Here is a 23,638-nt window from a genome sequence, read left to right on the forward strand (position 1 = left end):
ATGGGATGGATGGGATTGTGATGAGTTTGTGGAACCCCGAACAATTCAAAAAATGTATTAAGATGTTCAAGTTTTTTCTTTTTGTCCAAGTAGGTGAAAGAGATCAATATCTAGTATGTGTCCCAACACACACACACACACACCCCTCTAAAATTAGAGAGTCAACTATCCTCTTTCTCTATATTTCTCTACATAAAGTTGTGAAGGTATAGGAATTGTATTGGTGTGAAGTCTTAGTAATTGTATGGTTGTAAATCCTAAGGTTGTAAAAGTTGAAGTGCATTACTCATGCATTTTCCAAGTAAATCTAGGTGTATAAAAGCAATCTCCTCTCTAGTTGATATCAAGAAGATCAACCTCAACCTTGGGACATTAACCATGGTTTGTTTTATCATTTGCTCATATTTATTTGTCTAATTCTCATATCTCCATCTTACCTCTTGTGTCAATTTCTTGGGTTATACTAGGTCCCTCCCTTCATCTAATTATGCTCATTTGTATCCACATATTTGATTATTGTTATCCAAATCCTTCCATCAAATTTCACTTGTTCTCGTTTGTCCATTCCCTCATTTGTTCGCACTCTCACTCGATCTTTTGCTCATTCATCGCAAACAAATGTTTGCCCACTTGGTCATCCTCCCATTTGATCTTCCAATGTCTATGACAGTGTGATGAATTAAGATAGTCCATTTGCTCAAATAACAATAAAAGTTCTAATTATGTTTCTCTCTCTCTCTCTCTCTCTCTCTCTCTCTCTCTCTCTCTCTATATATATATATATATATATATATATATATATATATATATATATCTATATATATATATATTAATAAGTCTCAACATACATTTATGTGAATATGACAACATGTAGCACTTGAGTTACACTCTTAGACCACATGAACATTTATCAAGGAACACAAATCTCACATTTATTGTAACATCTTATATTAATATTAGGCCTATTTCCAAGCTTTGTAACTACTAACAACCATTAGATATAAATATGACACATATTTACTACTCTCAATATAACATTCTTATCTTTGTTGTTAATTATATGTTTCAATTAACCAATCACACGGTTCTAGAGTTTATTAACAACCCATGGATGTATTTGTCCATTTATTTGATGCATTCCATTTATATATCTTGAGGAATAAATGCATAATTATCGTAATCACATTCATTCAATGAAGTGAGAGTTGCATGAAATGAGTTATGTTGAACCTTGTAACAATGTGAATAGAATAAATTATTCCATTCACATAGGTGAAATTTGATTTTCCTACCTAACCTCTAACAAATGCAAAAACAAGCGAAAATTAATGTCATAGGATATATTGTGATATTCTGATCATGAAAGTATGTCTGTATACTTTATGAATGTTGAAGTGTTTGTCAATATTTTGTTGAATGAAGATTCAAGAGATTATGAAGTAAATATAAATTTGACAAATTAAAGTGTTGTCCAAATTAAACTTCTTCAAGGAAACCATTTGAATATTTCTTATGTTTTTGTACTAAAGTAATCTATTTATTAAAAACATTGAAGTATTCACTAAAGTATCTAAAGCGATTAGAAAAGGTGACAAATTAAAGCAGTTGATTTGTTCTACGTGTGACACATGTATCTTTGGACTTCTCATCTACACAATACTTCCAATTTAATTTTATTGTCTTCATACAAGATTCTTATATAATTATCTTATAAATTGAGGATTTTACTGAAGTTGGTAGAGTGATTACTAAAGTGAATAACACAATCTCCATATTCTACAGTTTTAAGGCTGACTATTTTTGTTTTGTACAAAAGCAATCTATTTATTCCAAACTAAAGCAACTTATGGGCCGGACACACACTCCAAACCACGTGGTACTCGCATTTTAAATTTGTATTGTTTGATTTACTAAAAAATTTCCTTTCAAATACATATATGAGCACAATTATTCAAGTAGCTATATCCAATCACTAAAATACCTTTGTTGCAATACTAAGCAATTAGTAAAGTATAAAACCTAAACTTACTAACAATGCCATGTGATTGGATGGTGGCTTTCGATGCATGTCGTATTTCAATTTAATTAATCTACTTATTAATTGTAGAAAAGCATTAATTAGAGCAATTACATATTAGCAATTATAAAAATAATGTATTTATTCCATATCGAAGTTATATGTTCATTCTAGCAGTGGCACACGAATTTATTGGTGTGGCGACCTTGGAACCATATAGTGCTTCCATTAAAGTTTATTAAGATAAAATTACGGGTAATGTTCCATTTGAATATAATTAAAAAGTGTTTAGTAAAGTGACTAAAGGAATTTTTTTTGTGGAGCAAGTTGTAAGATAACTTTTGATGAGCTTTTGAAACCTAGTTTATTGAATGGACAATGATGTGTAAAATTATTACATGTCCATCCTTGAAGCTTCCATGATCGTGCATAAACCTTATGGATCATCCACATGTATGCTCAACACATTATACATGGTGTTTCCTACATGACCCATATAACTTTATAAGTATTAATGAGTTAGTAAGGAGTTGTACACTTAAGGGAAAGTTCTAAAATACGCCTGAGTTGTTTTTATTCCTGAATTCCCATGATAAACTCTTCTCAACAATCAATGTATTGCTATGATATGGCAATGTTGATTATTATGATACCTTATCCTCATCATGTACATTGGAAGAGTTACACATGTTTTGGAGTTAATGGGATATTGTTGCGAGTATGTTGATTTGTGTGGTAAGACGCTTGCCTCGATGACTAACTGATCGAGGAATACATGTTACATCATTATGTGGGGTAATTCAAAACAACGTAGTTCAAGATGCTAATGTTTGTTTTGTCATTTGCATTGTTGTTGTCAACCATAGATCCCAATAAGACCTTTCAATCGGGCACCTATGTTAATTAAGGCTATTGCAATTGGGGTAATTTTACTCTTGGATGGGAGATCAAATGCATTTGAGAGCAAGGGATTGAATACAAATGTTGACCATTATTATGCAAACAAGAGTTTTTCCATGTAGTTCGCACTTTGAAGGTATGGTGTCATTCCTCGTGTCATGTTTTCGAGATCATGTTTGACTATGAAACTCTTAAGTGATTTGTAAATAAATCAAACAAACATGATCTTAAGTGGCTTGTTGACAAGAAATCCTTTATGACTTTGACTGTAAAGATTAAGGCATCATCGAGACAAATATGATGTATTTGAAGATGCCCTAACTCGTATACCCAAATTGTGTGCTATGCCTTTTATTACATAATGAGTTATTTCCGGGTTAGGTAACATGGAAGCTGTGGCAATGAATCCATGTGCAAGGCTTCATAGAAAGCTGTAAAAATAAGATAGGGTTCACAAGTGCACTAAATAGTCACTACTTCATACTAGACACCACTTTATTTTTAGAAGAACTAAGATTATGGAAGGGGTTTATCATGAAAAGGGGTTATTACTTTATAATGAAGCATTTGTATACCTAAGGACCATGACTTCATTCATCTTATTCTTCAAGAGTGGTGTTATATAATAACACAACATCTTGAGATATGTATGAGGTATGTCCATGTGCAATGTCCATTTAGTAGTTCAAGACATTTGATTGTTTGAGAATAATGGAATACAAAAGATTCATCGAATGATTGAGCCTCCTTTGTTGAATATATTGGCTATTTATGGAGCAAAACCCAAGTATGAAGTATCTTGATATTTAAGCAAAACATATGTATTACTTGAGTTGTTTACTAGAAACATTGTAATTGTTTACAAAAACACTTGAAATGAAAACAAAAAAAACAAGATGGCAGCTCACTACCACGTGCATATAACAATAATTTATGACGAGGCATTGCACTTTTATTAAAATAAATAGTGGGAACAAATCTAGATTTTCATAAACCCTTAATTATAAACGCGAATGCCAATTTATAATTTAGTATTAATTAAAATTGACATGCTTGTAAGTACATCAAACTAGTGTAGGCCTACATACATACATATATACATATCAATGCAACTCGGAAACACAACTATGTTTAGTCATTGTTGAATCCAATTTATGAATGGAAAATGAATCTGGTAGAAGTAAGACAATTGTGTAATCATGAACGCATCAAAACTACAAACTTGCCTTAGCATCGACTTTTGCATCATGCACATCCTCATCAAAACATTCATTTGTTTCCTTCTCATTCGGCTCTACAATATCAAACAACAAGGTGTTGTCAATCTCCCATAAATAGCCCCAATTAGGATCATCTTGTCAAGAGAGAGGGAGAGGGAGAGAGAATTGAATGGAAAATATAATTTATACTGCACTATAAGATGGATTACAAAGAGTAGGCAAAACAAAGAGCTCTAGAACGGTGTTGAACCGGTTTAGGTTTGAGATGATTAAGAGATGTCTATTTATAGGTCCCTATAGAGTATTCTAGAAGGTTCTAGAATCTAGAGCAATCTAGAATATAAAGTACTCTAGAATAGAATGTTTTATGATATCCTATATATTTAGATTATAATTCTTTATACTATATATATAAACATATCATTACAATGACGACACATATATAACAAGGTTGTGGGTTCAAATCCTTTTGAGGCATCATGTGAGTGTCATCATGACAAAGCATCATCATTATGTGAGTGGCGTCATGACACTATCCCCCTTCTTTGATGACACGTTGTCGTGAAGGATTTGTTTCACGATATAAAAATAAACTTCAATATTGTATTAAGTACCATTTGAGAGACTTGAACTCATACCTCACACACCAAAGACGAAACATATTCCATTAGGATAAGTTATTTTCTATAATTATATTTTTATCATCATACTTATGACATGTGTAGCTTCATACATTAGAGCTTAGATGAGCATGATGGTTATCATGCATCACATGTAAAGCATGTGCGCCAAATGGCGATCATGCATGCCATGCACCCCCATATCATCATATGCATGAGAGAACCTATAAAGAGAGGCAATGAATTAAGGGATGAATCAAAGGGAAAACAGGGTAATCAATAAAGAGAAAGTAATAAATCAAACAATTAATTAAGCAAAGAAGCTAGCTCATTTGGGGAAGTGTCTTGTCTCTCAATGTTGAAGTTGAGGGTTCAAATTAAGAGTCGGTAGAGAAAGGTTTCATTTTGCTATCAAGCATTGTAAAGTTGGTAAAATCTTGTTTTCTTAATATAAATCATGTTCATATCATATACTCTTGCTTCTTAAATCATACATTGTCTCTATCTTTTATCTATACTCGTCTCACTCACACACATTACTTTGTCTTCCTATCCTTGATCTTTCTAACATCAACGCACAAGCCTTATAAAATATATAGCCAACTTCCTTTAACCTTAGTCCCTACGACTTCGCCGCACAAAGCACAATTACCCCGACACAGTTGGTGAATCCAACGTGAAGGTGCCAGAATCAAGCTCAACTAGAAGAAAACCTAACCGAATAGGAAGAATAATAAGAAGAACTAAACCCTAATCAAGAGAAGAAAATGATAGAGAACGGAAACTAGAACTAAAACCCTAAAACGAAAATAGGGACAAGAGAAAGAAGAACTAAAACCATAAGGGTCTACCTCCAACGACAAAATGGTGACCCCTTACCCCTTTTTATAATAGAAAGGGGAGAGGCTTATTACAAAAGGAGAGGTCAAATTTTCCACTCCTTTCAAAGGGGGAATATTTGCTTTGACCTTAGGAGGAGAGATTGATGGGGCCTTAACTCCCCCTCCTCTCATTTTCACACACAACCATGCCCTGTACTTATTACACCCGCACTTCCATGCACTCCCCTTTAGTCTACATGTGCATGTGCACCTAAGTGCACATCACCTTTATACTTCACGAACTTTGTAGTGCACTTTTAACACCTTACATTTTACCCTTCCTTTTACATTTGTTTTCTTGTTCTTATTTTACAAATTTCGTAAGTGCATGTGCAACGTTGAACATCCCGTTTTATCTGTCCCACTCGGGTTTTCTCACCATACCCAAAAATCCTCATGACACTGGCATCTGAAGGTGTTAAGTTGTCTCGCCTACGTACACGTAGCAAAGGACAAGAGAGTGGCATTGGATCTGAAGTCCCAACCATGCATATTCCTTGGATACGGTGATGATGAGTTTGTCTATCGAGTATGGGATTTGGTTGACAATAAGGTTTTCCGGAGTCGGGACATAGTCTTCATGGAAGACAAGACCTTTATCAACTGGGAGTCGGAGAAGAAGACAACGAACTTCGGGTCGACCGACAGAGATCTGTCAGAAGATGCAAGGACCCATTCGGCCGGAAGCCGAATGACACTCGAAGAACTAGTCGGAGTCGGACAAGAAACCGAACCGACTGAAGAAGAAGAATTGGACATCAGAACCAGATAAGACCCCGAATCAGATTCGGATGAAGAACAAACGGAGGAACCAATGGTTGAAAATCAGGGATGGAGATATCCTCTAAGAGAGAGAAAGGCCCCCAGAGATTTCCGATGAAGAGCGAGTACTACTAACTGACGAGGGGGAACCGGAAAGCTTCGAAGAAGCAAAGAAAGACACCCACACCCACAAGTGGTTAAGTGCCATGCAGGATGCATGGATTCCTAGCATCAGAACCACACGTATGAACTGACGGAGCTACCGAAAGGAAAGAGAGAGCTCCAGAACAAGTGGGTGTACAAGTTGAAACCGGGAGACGACGGAAATTCACCAAGGTACAAAGCCCGCATTGTGGGGAAGGGCTTCCAACATAAGAAAGGAGTGGATTTCCATGAGATCTTTTGCCCGATAGTGAAGATGACATCCACCCGGACGGTGCTGACCATAACAACAAGCATGGACCTCAAGGTAGAGCAACTAGACGTCAAGACGACGTTCCTACATGGCGACATCGAAGAAGAGATCTACATGCAATAACCGGAATGGTTTGTCAAGAAAGGGAAGGAGCACTTGGTGTGCCGATTGAAGAAGAGCTTGTACGGATTGAAGCAAGCTCCCCGACAATGGTACCAGAAGTTCGACTCCTTCATGACCGACCAAGGATACCACAAGACGTAGGCCGACCATTGTGTATTGGTGAAGAATTTCGATGGAGGAGACTTCCTGATACTACTGTTGTACGTGGACGACATGCTAATCGCCAAACGAGACCATATCAAAATCAGGATATTGAAGAAGGCCTTGAGCCGATCATTCACAATGAAAAATATGGGTCCGGCAAGGCTAATATTGGGGATGCACATAATCTGAGACCAATCGAAGAAACAATTGTGGCGGTCACAGGAGAAGTATGTGACGAAGGTGCTTCAAAGGTTCAACATGTCGGATGTTAAGCCGGTCGGGACGAAGGCAGAGTCCGAAGACAAAGGCAGAGAAGTTAGAAATGATGAAGATATTATATGCCTCCGCAATCGGAAACCTCATGTACGCAATGGTGTGTACACGACCAAATATTAGATATGTAGTCGGAGTGGTTAGCCAGTTCATGAGCAATCCGGGAAGAGAACACTAGGCCATTGTCAAGTGGATACTCTGGTACCTGGAAGGCACCTCGAGCATGTGCCTCCGATTCGGCTCCAGTAAACCTCTATTGGAATTCTTCACTAATTTGGACATGTTGGCTTATGCGGACACCAACCGGTTGACATCCGGATATGTCATGACATATGTAGGGGGGTCGTACCATGGCAGTCGAGGCTGCAAAATTTCGTTGCAATGTCAACAACGGAAGCGGAATACATGGCAACTATAGAAGCCGACAAAGAGGTAATCTGGATGAAGAACTTCATTGGAGAGCTAGGGATCCAGCAGGAGGAATTCCGGCGCTACTGCGACAGTCAAAGTGTCATCCACCTTGCAAAGAACGTGGCTTACCAATCTCGGACCAAGCACATCCAGAGGAGATACCAGTGGCTCCAGGAGAAAGTAGAAGATAAAGAGTTTTCGATGACGAAGATCCACATGGAGGAGAACGAGTTGGGCATGCTGACTAAGGTGTTGTCATTTGAGAAGCTAGACATGTGCCGGAACCGGATTGAATTGACAAGTCATCTGATGTCGAAGTGAAGGGGGAGTTTGTTGGGAATTCGGTCTTTCCGGATGGGATCCGGATGAGAATCGGATAGGCCGGATCGAACGAGCCAAATGAGAGAATCAGACCGAATAGATCCGGTTGGTATCCGGCCAGACATTAGTTTATGTATATGTTCCAATGTGACTATTTCAGGTCATATTTGTAAATAACCCCAAAGTTATATGAGTATAAATATAACTAGGGCAATATTGTTTTAGCAAGTTGTTGTTAGTGGTCATCATTATTGTTGTACAGAGAGCGAGAGAGATACAAAAAGTCATTTCTATTGTAACCACCGGTAGGTGAAGATAGAGCTTGAGGTCGTTGCCTCTGTGTCTCCCATTGTACCCTTCCTCTCATAGTGATAGTTGGAGTCGGTGGACCATTATGTGATTGAGGCCCGGTTGTGGCCGAGCACTGTTTTCAACAGAATCCACATTCATGTCCTCTACCCTTGATGTCATAAAGGACCAAGAGAAAATTATTTTTCATGGAATAAGAATGAAAACAAATTCAACTATATGGAGAATATGATGTGAGGCCCACAATGAATGCTGAGTCGGTGTAGGGATGGCAAATATGCAAGTTTCTTATGTGTGGTGTGTGTACCTTAATCACAAGGGAGGAAGGAGTTAATTTATAGCCAACGTATTAAGAGAATTTGCCTCCCCCCTCTCGTCTATTTTTTTCACTTTTCCTTTTGTAACTCTTGTTACCCGGGTGCCAATGCCAATGGCCATGTTGCCTACACGTATAAAAATGATTTGAATAGCCATTACCTGACACTACGATTGATTTTCCATTTGATTTCAGGGATGAGAACGAGGTCTCAAAACTTCTAACAACTACTTAGGGAGGAATTGAGGGTGCAACTTAACTACTTCAAGAAGCTATTGTTGTTTGTGAGGATGGTAATCTAGTTTTTGAAATCCACCACCAAGATTGTCTTTAGTTAATGATGTACTAACACCGAGGAAGTACATTGGTAAAGCATGATCCTCCCTTGATTGAGATTCTTCCAAAGCTATAAACATGAGACGATTTGTAAGTTTCTTATTTTCATGCACTTAGGGCATTCCTATATTGATTAATAGCTTCATATTTATGGGTATAGAAATAAGTGTAGACAAGACTAAGTGTTTTGGTAACATTATTGTCTTTTGTAACAAAGTGTGTCGAGTTCAAGTTTTTGAAATCATGTAAAATATGGTGAACAATTTTGTTATCGTCGTAGAACAATCTCTTCTTTTCTTTTTCCCAAAAAAGTAGAACAATCTCTTATAGTAGCTGCTTGGCAAATTGTATCGATTTGAGCTACTATAAGAAATTTGAGTGGGTTACTCCGAAGAAAAGATTCACATAAGGAGAGAACGGCCCGTTGGCCGGCCGGTCAATTTTTAGATAGGTAGATGTAGGCAATCGATCCCTACGTTGAGCCTTGAGATTTGGACACCCTAAATAAATAAGATATGTCGTGTAGATATTTCACAATTTAAGTTTCCATTTGTTGCTTTTTACCGAGAATCGGAAATTAGGGTTTCCTTTTCTCCTTCACAGAGCCCGACAATGGATTCGATCAAATTCTGAAGATTCGAACGATTTCTCTCCTTCGATCTGTGAGTGCATTTATTATTATTATTATTATTTCTTGTTTGTTCTTCTGCTACCTTTTGTTTTATAATATCTCTGTACTGAAAACATTAGATAGAAAATCTGATGAAATCGCGCATAAGTGATAACTCAGTCTCAACGTGCGTGCATACTTTCTTTTATTTGCTATCTCTTTTGATTTTCTAGAATGCTTAATTGATAACTACAGGCAGAAAATCTGATGAAAAATCATAGAAATTAGTGATAAACTCAATCCAAAGTCCATAGTTATGTTGCAACAGATTGTGGCAGCGATAGAACAAAGAAGAATATAATAAATAGGGAGCTTAACTCAAACAATAGATCTCAAAACAACTATTTTTTGTAAATTGGCTGGAACTTTTGGTAAATTGTTTTAATCCTCTATATGAAAATGATCATCACCAATATTCATTGAGAATGTCCCCAACTATTAGTCGTTATTTGGAACTTTTGGTAACTTTGTTTTACCTCTCAACACACAGAAGTTAGTGTTAATAGTCTATTTCCAGTGACAATGTCCATAATTATATTCGTTAGATCCATTGAAACTTGGTTGATGCATCAATGTATTAGAGTTTAAAGACAATGATTGTAATATTTGGGCATTGGTTCCATTGTAATGTTCAATGAGTTGGTTTAATGTTGGATTCCTACAAAGTGTTAAAATGATTGTTATTTATGGAAATCAATCATGGGTCCTCTACAAATATATTGATGTAAATCTAGTTCAAGGTGCCATCTTGCTTGGATCCCGAGAATAAAAAGGAGAGGTGTACCAATGTGTCGTTAATATCAATGTGATCAGTTAAGGAAACCAAAAAATATTGATCTTTAAGGAAAATGACCATATTCCAGTATTTACCAGAGATTCTATGCTAATCTAGATCAAGTACTATCTTGTTTGCTTGTATCCAAGAATAATGAAAGAGAGATTTACTGATGTGCATTCAAGTCCAAGTAGTCTATAAAGAATACCAAAACAGCCCGATTCCTAATGCTGCTCAGGGGCGAGATAATTTAGTTAAATTAATTACCTTAGGTTCAAATCTCAACATGTAAAGACCCACTTACCTTTTTTATTCTACCCTATTGGAAAGCCCATTTTGATGCCGACCAAATATTCACATGTATACGACAAATCATGTGGTGGAATGATTTTGGAGATGGTTTACAAGCATGCAGTTCATAACTATTATCTATTGGTTGAGTAGTGGTGAGGATCCATCATATCTGAGTATGGTTGGTGTGGTGGAGTGAGGCTATGAAGAAGGTTGCCAAGTGCATTTGGACGTCCTTGTGCAGATAGAACATGGTGAACAATGATATCCATGATCTAGTGATAGCATGGCCCATATGCCTTTTACCCATCAACAACCTCCCACTTAAAGGGCTGAAGAGGCTCGTTTAAGCTTGGAGTTTTTAATGTTCTACAGTTTGTTGTGCATGTTATCACAACATTTTACCCCTCAAATACTTAAACTTTCTTACTCTACAGTTTTTTGTGCATGTTATCACAACATTTTTACTCGTTTGTTTTTTCCACGAAAAAAACCCTGCAGAAGTGCAACTGTTTATGCTATATTTGATTGTTTTGTGAAAAACACATTGATAAAGTATTTGTTGCAGATAGCCAAATATATAATTTGGTGGTAGATAAACAAGTCAGAAAACCTGGCAGACTTCAACCACGTCGGTGATCCCTTTGCCATGGTAATGGATCAAAATTTTCCATGTTCTTTGTTCTTCGTTGTTATGGAAACATTGGAAAGCGTGAATGTTTCGTAACTAAATACAAATACTGCAAGTTTCATGTTATGCCTCTATAAAATTTCTGACATATGAATATGCTTATATTTGCCTGCATGTACCCAGCAATGCAAAGAATTTATTCTTATTTCTGTTTATACTGTCATTGATTACATAAATGAATGCTGGAATATACATGCAGATATCTTTAAATAATTGGAAGGTTTCTTAGCTAAATATAAATACTGCAAGTTCTATGCTATGCCTAAATAAAATTTTAAACATGTGAATATGTATATAAAAATCTAACTGCGTGTACATGACAATGCTTAGAATTTATGCTTATTTTTTATGAAGATATAGGATATAGATGGATACTGGAATACACATGCAGATATGTGAAAACGTTACAACTCCTTTGAACCTCTTTCAATGCATGGAGAATTGCACATCCATTGATGCTTGATGCTATAGGAGCCGAAGGACATTGGCACGAGTGTTGATAGAAATTATGGGGGTATATATTCTATGGTTGAATAGGAGAAACATAACAGTGAAAGAAGAAGAGGGGGTTATTAGAACCTCAAAATGATATCTATAGCAAATGCCAAACTATCCCCAGAAATCTCCATTTAGATGAAAGTTGGCTGAACCTACGATACAAAACAAAATGAATGATTAAATAGGGATGTGTTATCCACAAGGGCAGGTATGAATGATGGTGAACGCATGTAACTTGGAATGATATGGAATCGTTGAATGATTGTTTTCTTTGACACACATTGACAGACTACTGGCGATTGATTGTTTTGGAGTTTCGCCAATAGTTGATCTGTTGAGATAGAAATTGAGGCTGAAAATTTGAAATAAAGCGTGGCTGCCACTGAGAAAGAAGCAGCTGAGATTTAAGGAATGCGAGGGACAAGAGATGGTGGTGGATGAGGGCTCTGACACCATGTTAGAAATTATGGAGGATAATTTATTAATCATGTTAGTAACTGTTACATAGGGGATAAATTGTAAATCCCAGAAAATCCTGGCAAGTTTTCATAAACAATCTAATTATAACTTACAAACATCTAATAATGTACACACTACAATGTACAGAGCTTAAAGGATGTTCTGTGTGAGTGCACTAATGTGCAGTTTCTATTTCTGCAGTTCTATGGAGGGTATGGTTTCCCTGGTGGCACATTTGAGCAAAGTTATCGGTGCTATCCGACTAGTTTCATGGATAAAGTAAGTGATTTATATATTTGAGCGTTTTCTATCATACCTGAACTGCTAACGGATATCTTGATTTTCACTCTTTTTTGGCAGCCCCAATTGGAGAATGGTGATAAAGGTATTATTGTGAATTTCATTATTTCTTCGTCCACTCAGCATATTGTTTGACTTTCTTGCTCAATCTTTGCAGTCATCATGCCTCCATCAGCCCTCGATCGACTAGGTATATGTCTCCTAATTGAATATAATTTTGATAGGCAATTTAGACAGCCATGCACGTCAACAATGGAACTTAATGTTTCTCTTTATGGAACCATTTTTATAAACTCTACTGCAAGAATTCATTCTAGTTTGACATTTTACTTCTATATAGTACAAAATACACCTAAGAGCCTGTACCCAAACCTCATAATTTTTGTAAAGGATTATGTATGTAGAGAAAGTGGGTCATTTTCAATTATAAATTGGATGTAACAGCTATACTGTTCTGTTTTTTGCAGCATCATTGCGAATAGATTATCCAATGTTGTTTGAATTGCATAATGCTGTAACAAATCGGGTTTCTCACTGTGGAGTGCTAGAGTTCATTGCTGAGGAAGGGATGATATATATGCCATATTGGGTATACATTTCTCTCTGTGCTGTAAATAGCTATGTGATTTGCCTTCTTCACTAAGCCATTAGAAAATTGCCCATTTTTTCTGCTCTAGATGATGCAAAACATGCTGCTCTCAGAGGGAGATATAGTTCGAGTTAAAAGTGCAACCTTGCCGAAGGGTACATACGTCAAATTGCAACCACATACTAAGGACTTTCTGGACATTTCAAATCCAAAAGCTGTGTTGAGTATCACTTTGTTTTCTTGCCTCGCACCCTCTGGTTGCTGTTCTCGATTCCCAACTTTGAAATTTGAACCATTTACAGATTAGAGACGACACTACGGAACTTCTCATGTTTGACTGTGGGAGACAATATTATGGTTGCTTATAATAACAAAAAATATTATATTGATATCATAGAGGCAAAACCATCATCAGCAATCACCATTATTGAAACAGATTGTGAAGTGGATTTTGCTCCACCTTTAGATTACAAAGAGCCAGAACCAGTCCTACCTAGTGCTCCGTCCAATAATATCACCACCTCACAAGGTATTTCTAAATTTGATTTAAAGTTTTATGAAATCCTGGTTTAATTTTAGTAGATCATACTTGTACGCATGGTTTGTATATCATTGTACTTCAATCATAGCCTAGTTATGTACGAAAACTATATAGATTAAGTAAAATTTATTTTTGGCTTTCTTTTACAAGATTCCTGTAAGATTCTCATAAATATAACTTTGGTCTCATAGGTCACTTAAAGACATTCATATAAGATTTCATTTTTGTCTCATATGGTGGATCCTCACAGTTGCCACATGGAGGAATGTTGGGGCAATAAGTGTGTTAAAGAGCCAACCTGGTTCTTGGTTTCTGAAAATGTATGTTAGCACATTGTTCTTCTAGGGATCCCAAGGCTGCAAAACCATGCACCTGTCGTATCTCTGCTGCCTCTCATGTGGATTTTTGGGCCCTTAAAATTGATTCCTAGGTATACATATGATTTCACATATGGAGATGTCCAATTGCAGAGAGATTGAGTGGTTCACGAGCATGCTTAATAGGGTAAGCCATACTGATACTATATGCTGATGACATTGTGTTGATCTCTGGCTTTCCAGATGGACTACAAAGGCATCTAGATGCTTAGTCATTTTGCAAGGATAAAGATTTGTCTGTCAACCTTGATAAAACTAAAGTGATGATGCTTATGAACACCACTCTAACATGGCTAACAAGACCAGAACCAGAATTCCTTTATGAGGGGAAAGGTGGCATATACAATCCTACATATATCTAGGAGTGACATTCACAAGGCCTTAGTTCTCCCTTTGGGAGGCTGCCCATACTTGACTTTCTTGTGGATATGCAACCCTTGTTCCCTAGATGCATATAGTCAGTTCCAAGAATCATGAACTATATATTGTGGTTGTTTGATACTCTTGTGTAACACCACCTCTTCTTTACAGAGTAGAAATTTGGGGATTTAGCCTTCTTAGGGCACATAACGGGAGTCTTGATGATTGCTTGCATGATAAGTAGTAAATTATTGGTGCTGCATGATAAAACCTGGGAAGAGACGAGATAAACCCCAATAGTGACCATTCTGATCAATGAACATTATCCAACATATTTGGGAGCTCCCCAAGCAAAGGTACTCAAGGTTGGCAATTATGTCATCAAAACAACTCGTTGAACATGGAGAGGATCTGGTGTACTGAAATGCAGGAATGGTTCTAATTGCATGTCATGAGTAAAAATGCACTGTCCATTCCAATATATCTTAGATTCTCCAGATTTGAACATGACTGAAGTGGAAAAGAAGAGTCTGATCTAAGCCCATAGCATTAAATCGGATAATGAAAGAACATGGATCAGCCCCACAACTTTTCTTGGTATGAAGATGGATCATATAAGGCATTCTTTTTACTTTCTGTCTACTATCTCCCATTAAAACGCAAATTGATTCTCTTCTCTCATAACCCTAGCTCGTTGTGCTATTAAATACCGATATCGCAGCTATCCAAATGATTACTTTGAGATCTCTGTCCATGCAGAAAGTCTTCAGAGATCTAGATGGGTTTGTAGTCTCTCGTGTGTATCTAAAAGGAGTATGATCTTATTTGCATTGAATAAGTTTGATGTGGAAACTCCTGTGAGGGCTTCTGCTCCCCTTAATCTGTCTACATAACCTGAAATCTCATAAGTGGATATAGCCCAAACAATGTGGACGAGAGTTTCAACATCCTTATTTTACCCCAAAATATCTGCTCACTGATTTTGAAATCCCCATTGGGGTCCATACCCTCCCTGTCACAGATTCAAGCAGTGCTTTGGCAAACCTATGTCTTGTGGCCTCAACATAAGTCAAGCCCTAGGAGCTGTATTAAAAGTTTCAAGGAAATTCACAGAGCTTCAGTATACTTTCTTTTCATGTGCTTGCCCCTCCTCATTGATGGATCTAAGTGCAGGTATCTGGTGTAGAGTGGTATGCATATTCTTTTGTGGATCCTACTTTCCTTTCAGCCCAACTGTTTACTGTATATTCTGAAATAAATCCTTAAGACTTGACCAGCCTTGGCCAAACCGTGCTCGATCATGGTTTGTTTGTAGTTGCTATCTGGTGTAGAGTGGTATGCATATCCTTTTGTGGATCCTATGTTCCTTTCAGCCCAACTTTTTACTGTATACTCTGAAATAAATCCTTAAGACTTGACCAGTCTTGGCCAAACCGTGCTCGATCATGGTTGCTTTGTAGTTGCTTGGTACTATTGGCTCTCCCATGTATGATGTGAAGCACAATTTTGCCAGTTGACATGGTGGAAAAACACGTGCACACTTGTTCCTGTTGTATAGGTGGACAAGTAGTGGTGCCAGATCTTACCGAACATGGGAATAGTGCTCAGCAACCAATAAAGATGATGTTTTACTCATAGCATGTTTTCAGCTGAGGCTCCAAAATCTTTTAGATACTGTACAATTTGAAAGTCAGCAGCCAGTTTCAAAGACTATGAGGAGGCAATTGAAGTGGTTGACAATTTCAAATACTTTGGAGTTGGCATAGCTAATCAACACACTTGGAACATGAATCGAACTTGTAGAATGGAAATCGGCACAGCCCAATACTATCAGTTTGAGGACATATGCCACTTGAACACAACCCAAAGAGGGGAGGTTTGAGCAACTGTATTTGATGCATGCGTAATGAAAACTCTGCTTTTTATGCAATCAAGGTTCAGGAGGCAGTATTTCAGCAAGCTCATGGAGTGAAATGGAGAAAATACAAAAACAATCTGTTGTTTCCATTTAGTTCCATACTCCACAATGCTTCTTGAGACCGAAATATCAATAAACTTGTGCTCTTCAGAGTTTTTACATGTACATATTGAAAGTAAAGATAATGCCTTGGAATCTCCTCCCCAAGGTTGGATGCTTACCGCAGGAAAATGACAAGGGTAAATTTCTTTCATTCAGCTGGGTCTGAGCCATCTGAAAATGGTTTGGATGATGACGTGCTGAAGACTGTTTGGATTTGTGTGGAAAAAAAGAAAGGAACAGGAGATATGTAATATGCAGCCCTCCATACATAGTTTGAGCAATATTGCATCTGCATTAATACTGAATATTGGATTTTACTGAGGTTAGCTTGCCATTACCCAAATTCACATCTGAACACCCATGCCAAGCGAGCAAGATGTGCCAGCAGACTGATGCGCACATGTTCACACAAAATAAAAATAGAAACTGAATATGGAGCAGAGAAAGAGAATATATGGCATATTGTTAGAGTCTAATTAAGCAAAACATAAGGAATTATAAACCAAAGAACAGAAAGAGGGGTGCCAAACCAACTGACCACCCCATAGCAACAGCGTGAAATAGACTGGTACCTCCTTGATGTCCCATACCGTCGAGGGTTGATCTGAGTCATACCTTGGGTTCTGTGAGGAATGCCAGTGCTTAGCTAATGATAGCTATAGCCACCCTGTCATAGTCTCAACATAAGTCAAGACTCTCTCCCAAAAAGAAGGTAGCTAGCCTCCTTATATAGGCGGAAACCATAGGCCCCAGTGTGTTCACACTTGACTGCTTTATTTGAAGTGGTCAAGTGATAACACAATTAATAGTTATCCCACACCATGGAATTGAATATTATAATTCATACCCTTGTTCCTTTCAAAATTAACCCACACATACTCATCATGAGATTAGGGAAAACTATGGAAAACCTATCTCATGAATTGTTCCATTTAAAAATCCCCCACATATACAATTTGGGGATGCTTTGTAATGAACAGTTGGTCCCATGAATCATGTTAGCCCCCATGGCTGTGCATTAATACATCATCATTTTGGTATTGGTTTGATACCGGCTATTCTGGGAACCAGGTGCTTTGATAGACACTTCAGTGTGAGGAAATGCTTGATCTTTGAGGTGTAAAACACTTGTGCAGGGTATCCAGTGATGTCGTCTAATGGACTGCGGCGATTTAAGAGTACGAAGGACATGAAAGATTGTGCTATTGTATGCTCCAGAAGCCTCTCAGGCGAATGTCTATGATTTAATTCACATATACCTTGCATCTTGGTCTGTGAACTACTCTAACTGCATTTAGTTCTTGTTTGTATCAAATTGCCTCATCTTCAAAGCCTCTAGTGCTCCTCCAATGTGTGGTTGCAGATGATAGCTGATTCCCACTGGCATCCTTGTACCTTGGGAAACAATATCCCTTCACGTTGGTATGTTTCTATGTACATCACAATGTGTTTATCCTTCCACACTGCCATAACATGCAGCATGCATTCCTTCTTATGTGCCACTTGAGTTGTATTTCAGTCCTCCAAGTAGAAATTCTTGTCTTCCAAGGCACTTCTCTAATGGCAAGAAAAAACATTCTTCCTTTAATGTGCTGAATTTTAATGATCAACTTGTTCCACCCTCCATTGATTCATGAATGAGATCCTTCTATTCCCTGTGCATTGCTATTAGGGCATCTTCTATTGCATAAACATACTACATCGTGATTATAGCTTGGATTGTCCCCATCCAAACATGACCAAAACAGAAAGGGATAAGAGTGATCCTAATTGATATTATCAACATGGATAGAGGAAGAACATTGAGTAGCCCCACAACATCACTTGGTAGGAAGATGGCCCGCTGTAAGTCGCACTTTTTACACACATCAGACAATGGATTCATTATTAGGCCCTCTTATATGGACATACATCTATCCGACATGCTGTGTAGTGTTATATGGCAGATGCAGACCTCTTCACATCAGAGAGATCATGGTAGGCAGATATGTATGCATACTACTAGAAGAAAGAATTTTCCAATTGTGTTTAGCTGTTGAAAGACAATACAACCACATAGGATCATCAACAAAGAATAATCACAACTTTCTTTAAACCCATCACTTCTACTGATGCTGTTAGTCAATCAAGGGATACACAATTGGGCTCCCAACCAGGACAATTCAAAGGGGTTGCAATATAGTCAATCACGAGCAATAACAATTTGTCATGCATGCAGATCCCAGCCTCATGGACCACGATTTCACCCCTTTCATCATTGACATATTAAGGCCATTACCTCTTGCCATAAGGTGCTCCCCTAGAGATCTCTCCATTCTACAGCAAACGTTCAAAGAAAAAAATTACAATAAATTTGACTTGAGAATCTTATATATATAGATAATTGGATGCTTTAGTCAAATGTGTTACTTAAGCTACATTTATTTTGGTTTGTTCTCAAAGACAAGTTTAACATTTTAAGATGTGATCTCTTGTTTGGTCTTATTGGTCATTTTGGACTCTTAAAATATATTAATATTTCTTTCTTTTTGAGCTATAATAGTTCGCCAAACCTCTTTGAGGCTGGAGATTGTGCCTTCTGAGAGTCTCTTGCAAAACACATTTGTCAGTTTATGAACTGATTTTAAACCTATGCATTCATTTATCCTTCTTTTGCTAGCTTTTATGTGATTGATGCAGATCAGACAGAGACTCTAGATATGTAGAAGGCAGGAAAAGAACCAGAGATGTAGGGTCAAGAATTGAAGAGGATATCAAGCTGGAGTGGCAACCCTAAAATAGGAGGGTCAAACAAGGATGTACAGGTCAGGGCAGAAACCTAGTACAGAGGTAGAAAGGGGTTGAAGCAGGAGTTAAGACGAAGATGTTTAGATAGAAAGCAGGTTTGTGCAAAATATCTGAAATGAAGAAACAGGAAAAAGATCCGGGCAGAAACTGTAAGTGGAGGGAATGTGTAAAAGATGGAGAGAAGTACAAAAGTACATTTTATAATCGCCCTCAGAAGTGAAATATGACCCGTGGGACCAAAAGTGAAGTACTATCAGATAGTATGTGTGGAATTGAGCTGTTCAATTTTTACTCATAAGCATTGCAATTGAGAGTGCAAATTGTGATTGTTCAAATAGGGAGTGGGTTGGATTGAAGATGTGTGGGAAGCAAACTGGGATGTGGTTGAATGTAGTGAATTTTTTCGAAGTGTGAAGATATAAAGCGAATACAGAGGGAAAGAGAGACAGGACAAACTTTGAGACAGCCTCGAATTAAAAGTTCTTGTTGTAGGGAGTTTCAAAATATGGGACACTTCAGGACAATGAGTAATTGCCATAAGTATAAAGAGCATATGTACAACCCCAACAAGAATGTGAAATGTTTCAAAATAATTAGTATGCAGAATAAACCCTTGAGAATTATATATTTCAATTTCAAGATATTTCATATATCTATGATCTATATGTATTATGCCCATCCTGAAGATTATTTATTTGATTCCTTAAGCAGTTCTCATGTTTGTTCGGGAGTTTAAAAACATGGAACACTTTAGGAACAATGATGATTTGCCATAATTATAGAGAGTATAAAGAGCATATGTAACCCCAACGAGTATGTGGAATGTGTTCAAAATAAGTCTGCGGAATGAACCCTAGAGAGCTATATATTTCAATTTCAAGATATTCATATATCTATGATCCATATGTATAACGTCCATCCTGAAGATTACTTATTTGATTCCTTTAGCAGTTCTGACATTTGTTTGGGTGGAGTAGGTTATTTTGGCCTTTAAAAGATGGTAATACATCTTTATTCCTTTCTTGCTTTATTGTTTATAGTTCCAAAGGAACCAGAGGAGCCCGAGGCATCAAAATTCAATGCATTCACTGGAATTGGAAGGCGCCTGGATGGAAAACCTTTGAAGTACTCAATTGCATCTGAAAATGTTTCAGTAGGTTTGACATCACAACCTTCAAACACGAAATCCCTTGTTGCAACTGCTGTTGGAACATCTGGTGCTGTCCCAATGAAGCCGGCTGGGAAGATGGTTTTTGGAGCGGGAAGTGCGAAAGCAAATGTTCCTGCCAAGGTATATTAGAAATTTACCGTCATATATTATTAAAGGAAAACTACAAAATCTCTCACTTTTTGGTTTTTACTAGAACACCCATCTGTTTTCAAAAAAATATTACTATTAAGGGCGACTCAACATCTGAAAACCAATGAGTATTGTGGTAAATATCCAAAACGTAGGCGTTTTTGCCCTATTTAAATGACAAAAAAGTACAATGGCATTCCCTTCAGGAAGGAGTAATGCAGAAACAATTGGTCCTGCCAAGGTAATGCCACCTATAGAAACTAATTAGAGACAAATTGGTTGAAATAGGAATCGAGCTGTAAATATTGACAAGAACTATGTCAAACTGCCTCTCAAAAAGAGTTAAAACAAAACAAATAATTGCCTCTTAGAGATCTACTGCTTAAAATATGATAATCCATAAGCAAACTATTGATTAGTTTGATGAATATGCTTCACCTCACCTCACCTTCATAAGCTGATAATGTTGGGAATTAGATAGTACCTCTATAAGTGACAATATGCCGAAGTGTTCAGTATATAGAATTTAGATGGCTATGCAAGCTATCAAATATTTAAGTATGCCGCCCATCACCTTTACTGTTAGATCCCAATTCTAGTTCTTGTATATCTTTTTGCATCTTCAGTTTTCTGATCTTGTGTCTTGCAGCTATTGGGAACTAAAGAACCTCCAAAGGAGGAAGAAACAACCAAGGAGAATGAACCTAAATTCCAACCTTTCAGTGGAAAAAAATACTCATTGAAGGGCTGAGGTCATTTGCTTCCATACATCTGGGGAAGTAATATGAAGATCCATTGTTGATTCATGTAGGGGAAAATTAAATATTTTATAAAATTGGGAATCTGTAACGAAATTCATCTGTTATCATAAGCTATAGGTTTATTTCCATTTGCAGCTTGTTGCTATTCCATCTAAAATTTTAATGAAAATGCTTTATTATTCAACTGTGGACATTCAGAACCATAGATTGCATTGTACAGTGTTTAAATTGCAAGCATGACCTTCAGGTTGAAACACAGCGCCCATTGCTAGATGTATTTGTATTTGCTTACATCCATTCTCCAGTGATTAAGTGTTATATTTTGCACCTTTAAGGTTTTATTTGCATTTGGTGAACCACAAGTTTCACGAGTCATTCCTAAAATCTAAGCATTCTCGAATGGAAAATTCATGTGTAAATTTTGGCAGGATTGATATTTCTGGAGTATTTTGTTTCTAGAATTCCCCCATTGTGAGTGGAAGGATTTTCAAAATATTGCCTTATTTTGTTTGTCATTCTTATTATTTAAATGAAATGCATAGTAATTTAAGTCCCAAGAACGGTTTTGATGTTTTGGGCTAGCTAGAAAATGTGTTAAACAATATCTAGCTAAACTTGGAGCCATTTGATTTGATAATCCAAGATATGTGAATTCAATTCTTAGTATTGGTTTGATTTTGATGAATCAAGTTAAAGTTTTTGTTTTTGTTCCGTAAGTTTTAGCTCAGTATAGTTGGTGGTCATCAAGTCCTTGCATTTGCCCTCCAGTTTTAGGAGTCAAGTTTTGTTTTATAAATTGAGAATTTTCCATGACAACTTTTTATTGGATAAATTGTCTAGTATATTATTTAGAGCTCATTGATGGAAGTCTTATCACATTGTAAGAGAATTAAAGAGCCTAAAACAATTCTTGTGGTTCTTGGTAATATGGTAAGTGTGGTTTTCTTTAAACATTATGAATAATCCTAAGTGCTTGGTAGTTCTTAGTGTGGCTTTGTTTAAACCAAATGATTCAAAATTTTATTGAAGAAAGAAAGTGCTCATCAAGCCTAGAAATCTAGAATAATTCCCAAGTTTTTCACCTTGATAGTGTCAAAGAGTAAGGACAATGTGTCCAAGATGTGTATGAAAGGGCCTTAGGGATATGTTCTCACATGACTCCTTGCTTTTTACTCTTAACTTATAGCTCTGACATGTACACACATTGCTTAAGTCTAAAACCTTAAGACTATCATTGTATTGTTTGGACAACTTGATTAATTGAAAAGATTGAACTTTCCTCATTAAGATTTCTAGAATTCTATTGACACTAACACATGCATTGCTGAAGGTTGAAACCTTAAGATTAATGTTGTATCATCTATGTTCTTTCCTCATTAAGATTTCTAGAACTTTATTTGCTCTCACATTCCCACATATTACTTTAAAGTGCTTTAGTTTGGGACCTTAAGATTAATGTTGCATCATCTAGGGAACTTAATTAATTGAAAACATTGAACTTTCCTCATTATGATTTCTAGAGCTATATTGGCTCTCACGTGCACACATATTGTTTAATGTTATAGTTTGAAACCTTAATATTAATGTTGTATCATCTAGGTAACATTTCTCATTAATTTTTCTAGAACTTCATCGTATTAAGTTGACATATTAAGTCTATGGGAAACATGCCACTCCACAATTGTACAACATGTTACTTATGGTTGGAACTCATTATGAAATGCCAGACAATATGTTATAGTGACCTTCATTGATTCACATGCAAACATGTTCCATTGATTCTTGAATGTAAATATGAATAAGTATATCTTCTTTCAATTTATTTCCACAAGAATGAATGGATTGACAATGGTTATTAAGATCCGATGACTTTGTGCTGATGCAGTAATTTGCCCATACGCTAGATGGGTCAACAAATTGTTGGCATAAGGTAATATTAACATCCAATGACTTTGTGACAAATCAACAATGTTAAACTGCTTGCATTTTGTTTTGGAATGGGTAGATAGGTATATAATTTTTGTACCCACTTTGACAATAATACAGTTGACATCCAATGGCTCAAGGACTTTGTGACTCCTCAACGTGCATTTCGGTCATGCATTTTGTGTGACCACATTGTCATAGATTCTTGTCGAGGTATTCTACCAGACTGACCTGCATCTTTTCAA

At 36.8% G+C, this 23,638-nt stretch overlaps 1 protein-coding gene across 1 annotated transcript; it reads left to right on the top strand.

Moving 5' to 3' along the window:
- Window positions 1–9,571: 9,571 nt before the first annotated feature.
- Window positions 9,572–21,649, top strand: LOC147859708 (ubiquitin fusion degradation protein 1 B-like). Its single transcript, XM_087324571.1, has 10 exons — window positions 9,572–9,710; window positions 11,353–11,436; window positions 12,634–12,711; window positions 12,793–12,817; window positions 12,890–12,922; window positions 13,200–13,321; window positions 13,410–13,540; window positions 13,624–13,850; window positions 20,447–20,697; window positions 21,356–21,649. The coding sequence occupies exons 2-10, from the start codon at window positions 11,434–11,436 to the stop codon at window positions 21,455–21,457; spliced, it is 972 nt and encodes a 323-aa protein (XP_087180697.1). The 5' UTR covers window positions 9,572–9,710; window positions 11,353–11,433; the 3' UTR covers window positions 21,458–21,649.
- Window positions 21,650–23,638: the final 1,989 nt, after the last annotated feature.

Source organism: Azolla caroliniana, unplaced genomic scaffold, assembly GCF_043228905.1.
Source record: "Azolla caroliniana isolate FFs.n. ecotype wild unplaced genomic scaffold, voAzoCaro1.0.p SCAF_9, whole genome shotgun sequence".
NCBI classification, from domain to species: domain Eukaryota; kingdom Viridiplantae; phylum Streptophyta; class Polypodiopsida; order Salviniales; family Salviniaceae; genus Azolla; species Azolla caroliniana.

Excerpts from the sequence above, each read along its gene's own strand:
- LOC147859708 (XM_087324571.1), top strand. Across the intron at positions 12,712-12,792 it reads CGACTAGTTTCATGGATAAA|CCCCAATTGGAGAATGGTGA; the intron begins GTAAGTGATTTA and ends CTTTTTTGGCAG. Across the intron at positions 12,923-13,199 it reads ATCAGCCCTCGATCGACTAG|CATCATTGCGAATAGATTAT; the intron begins GTATATGTCTCC and ends TGTTTTTTGCAG.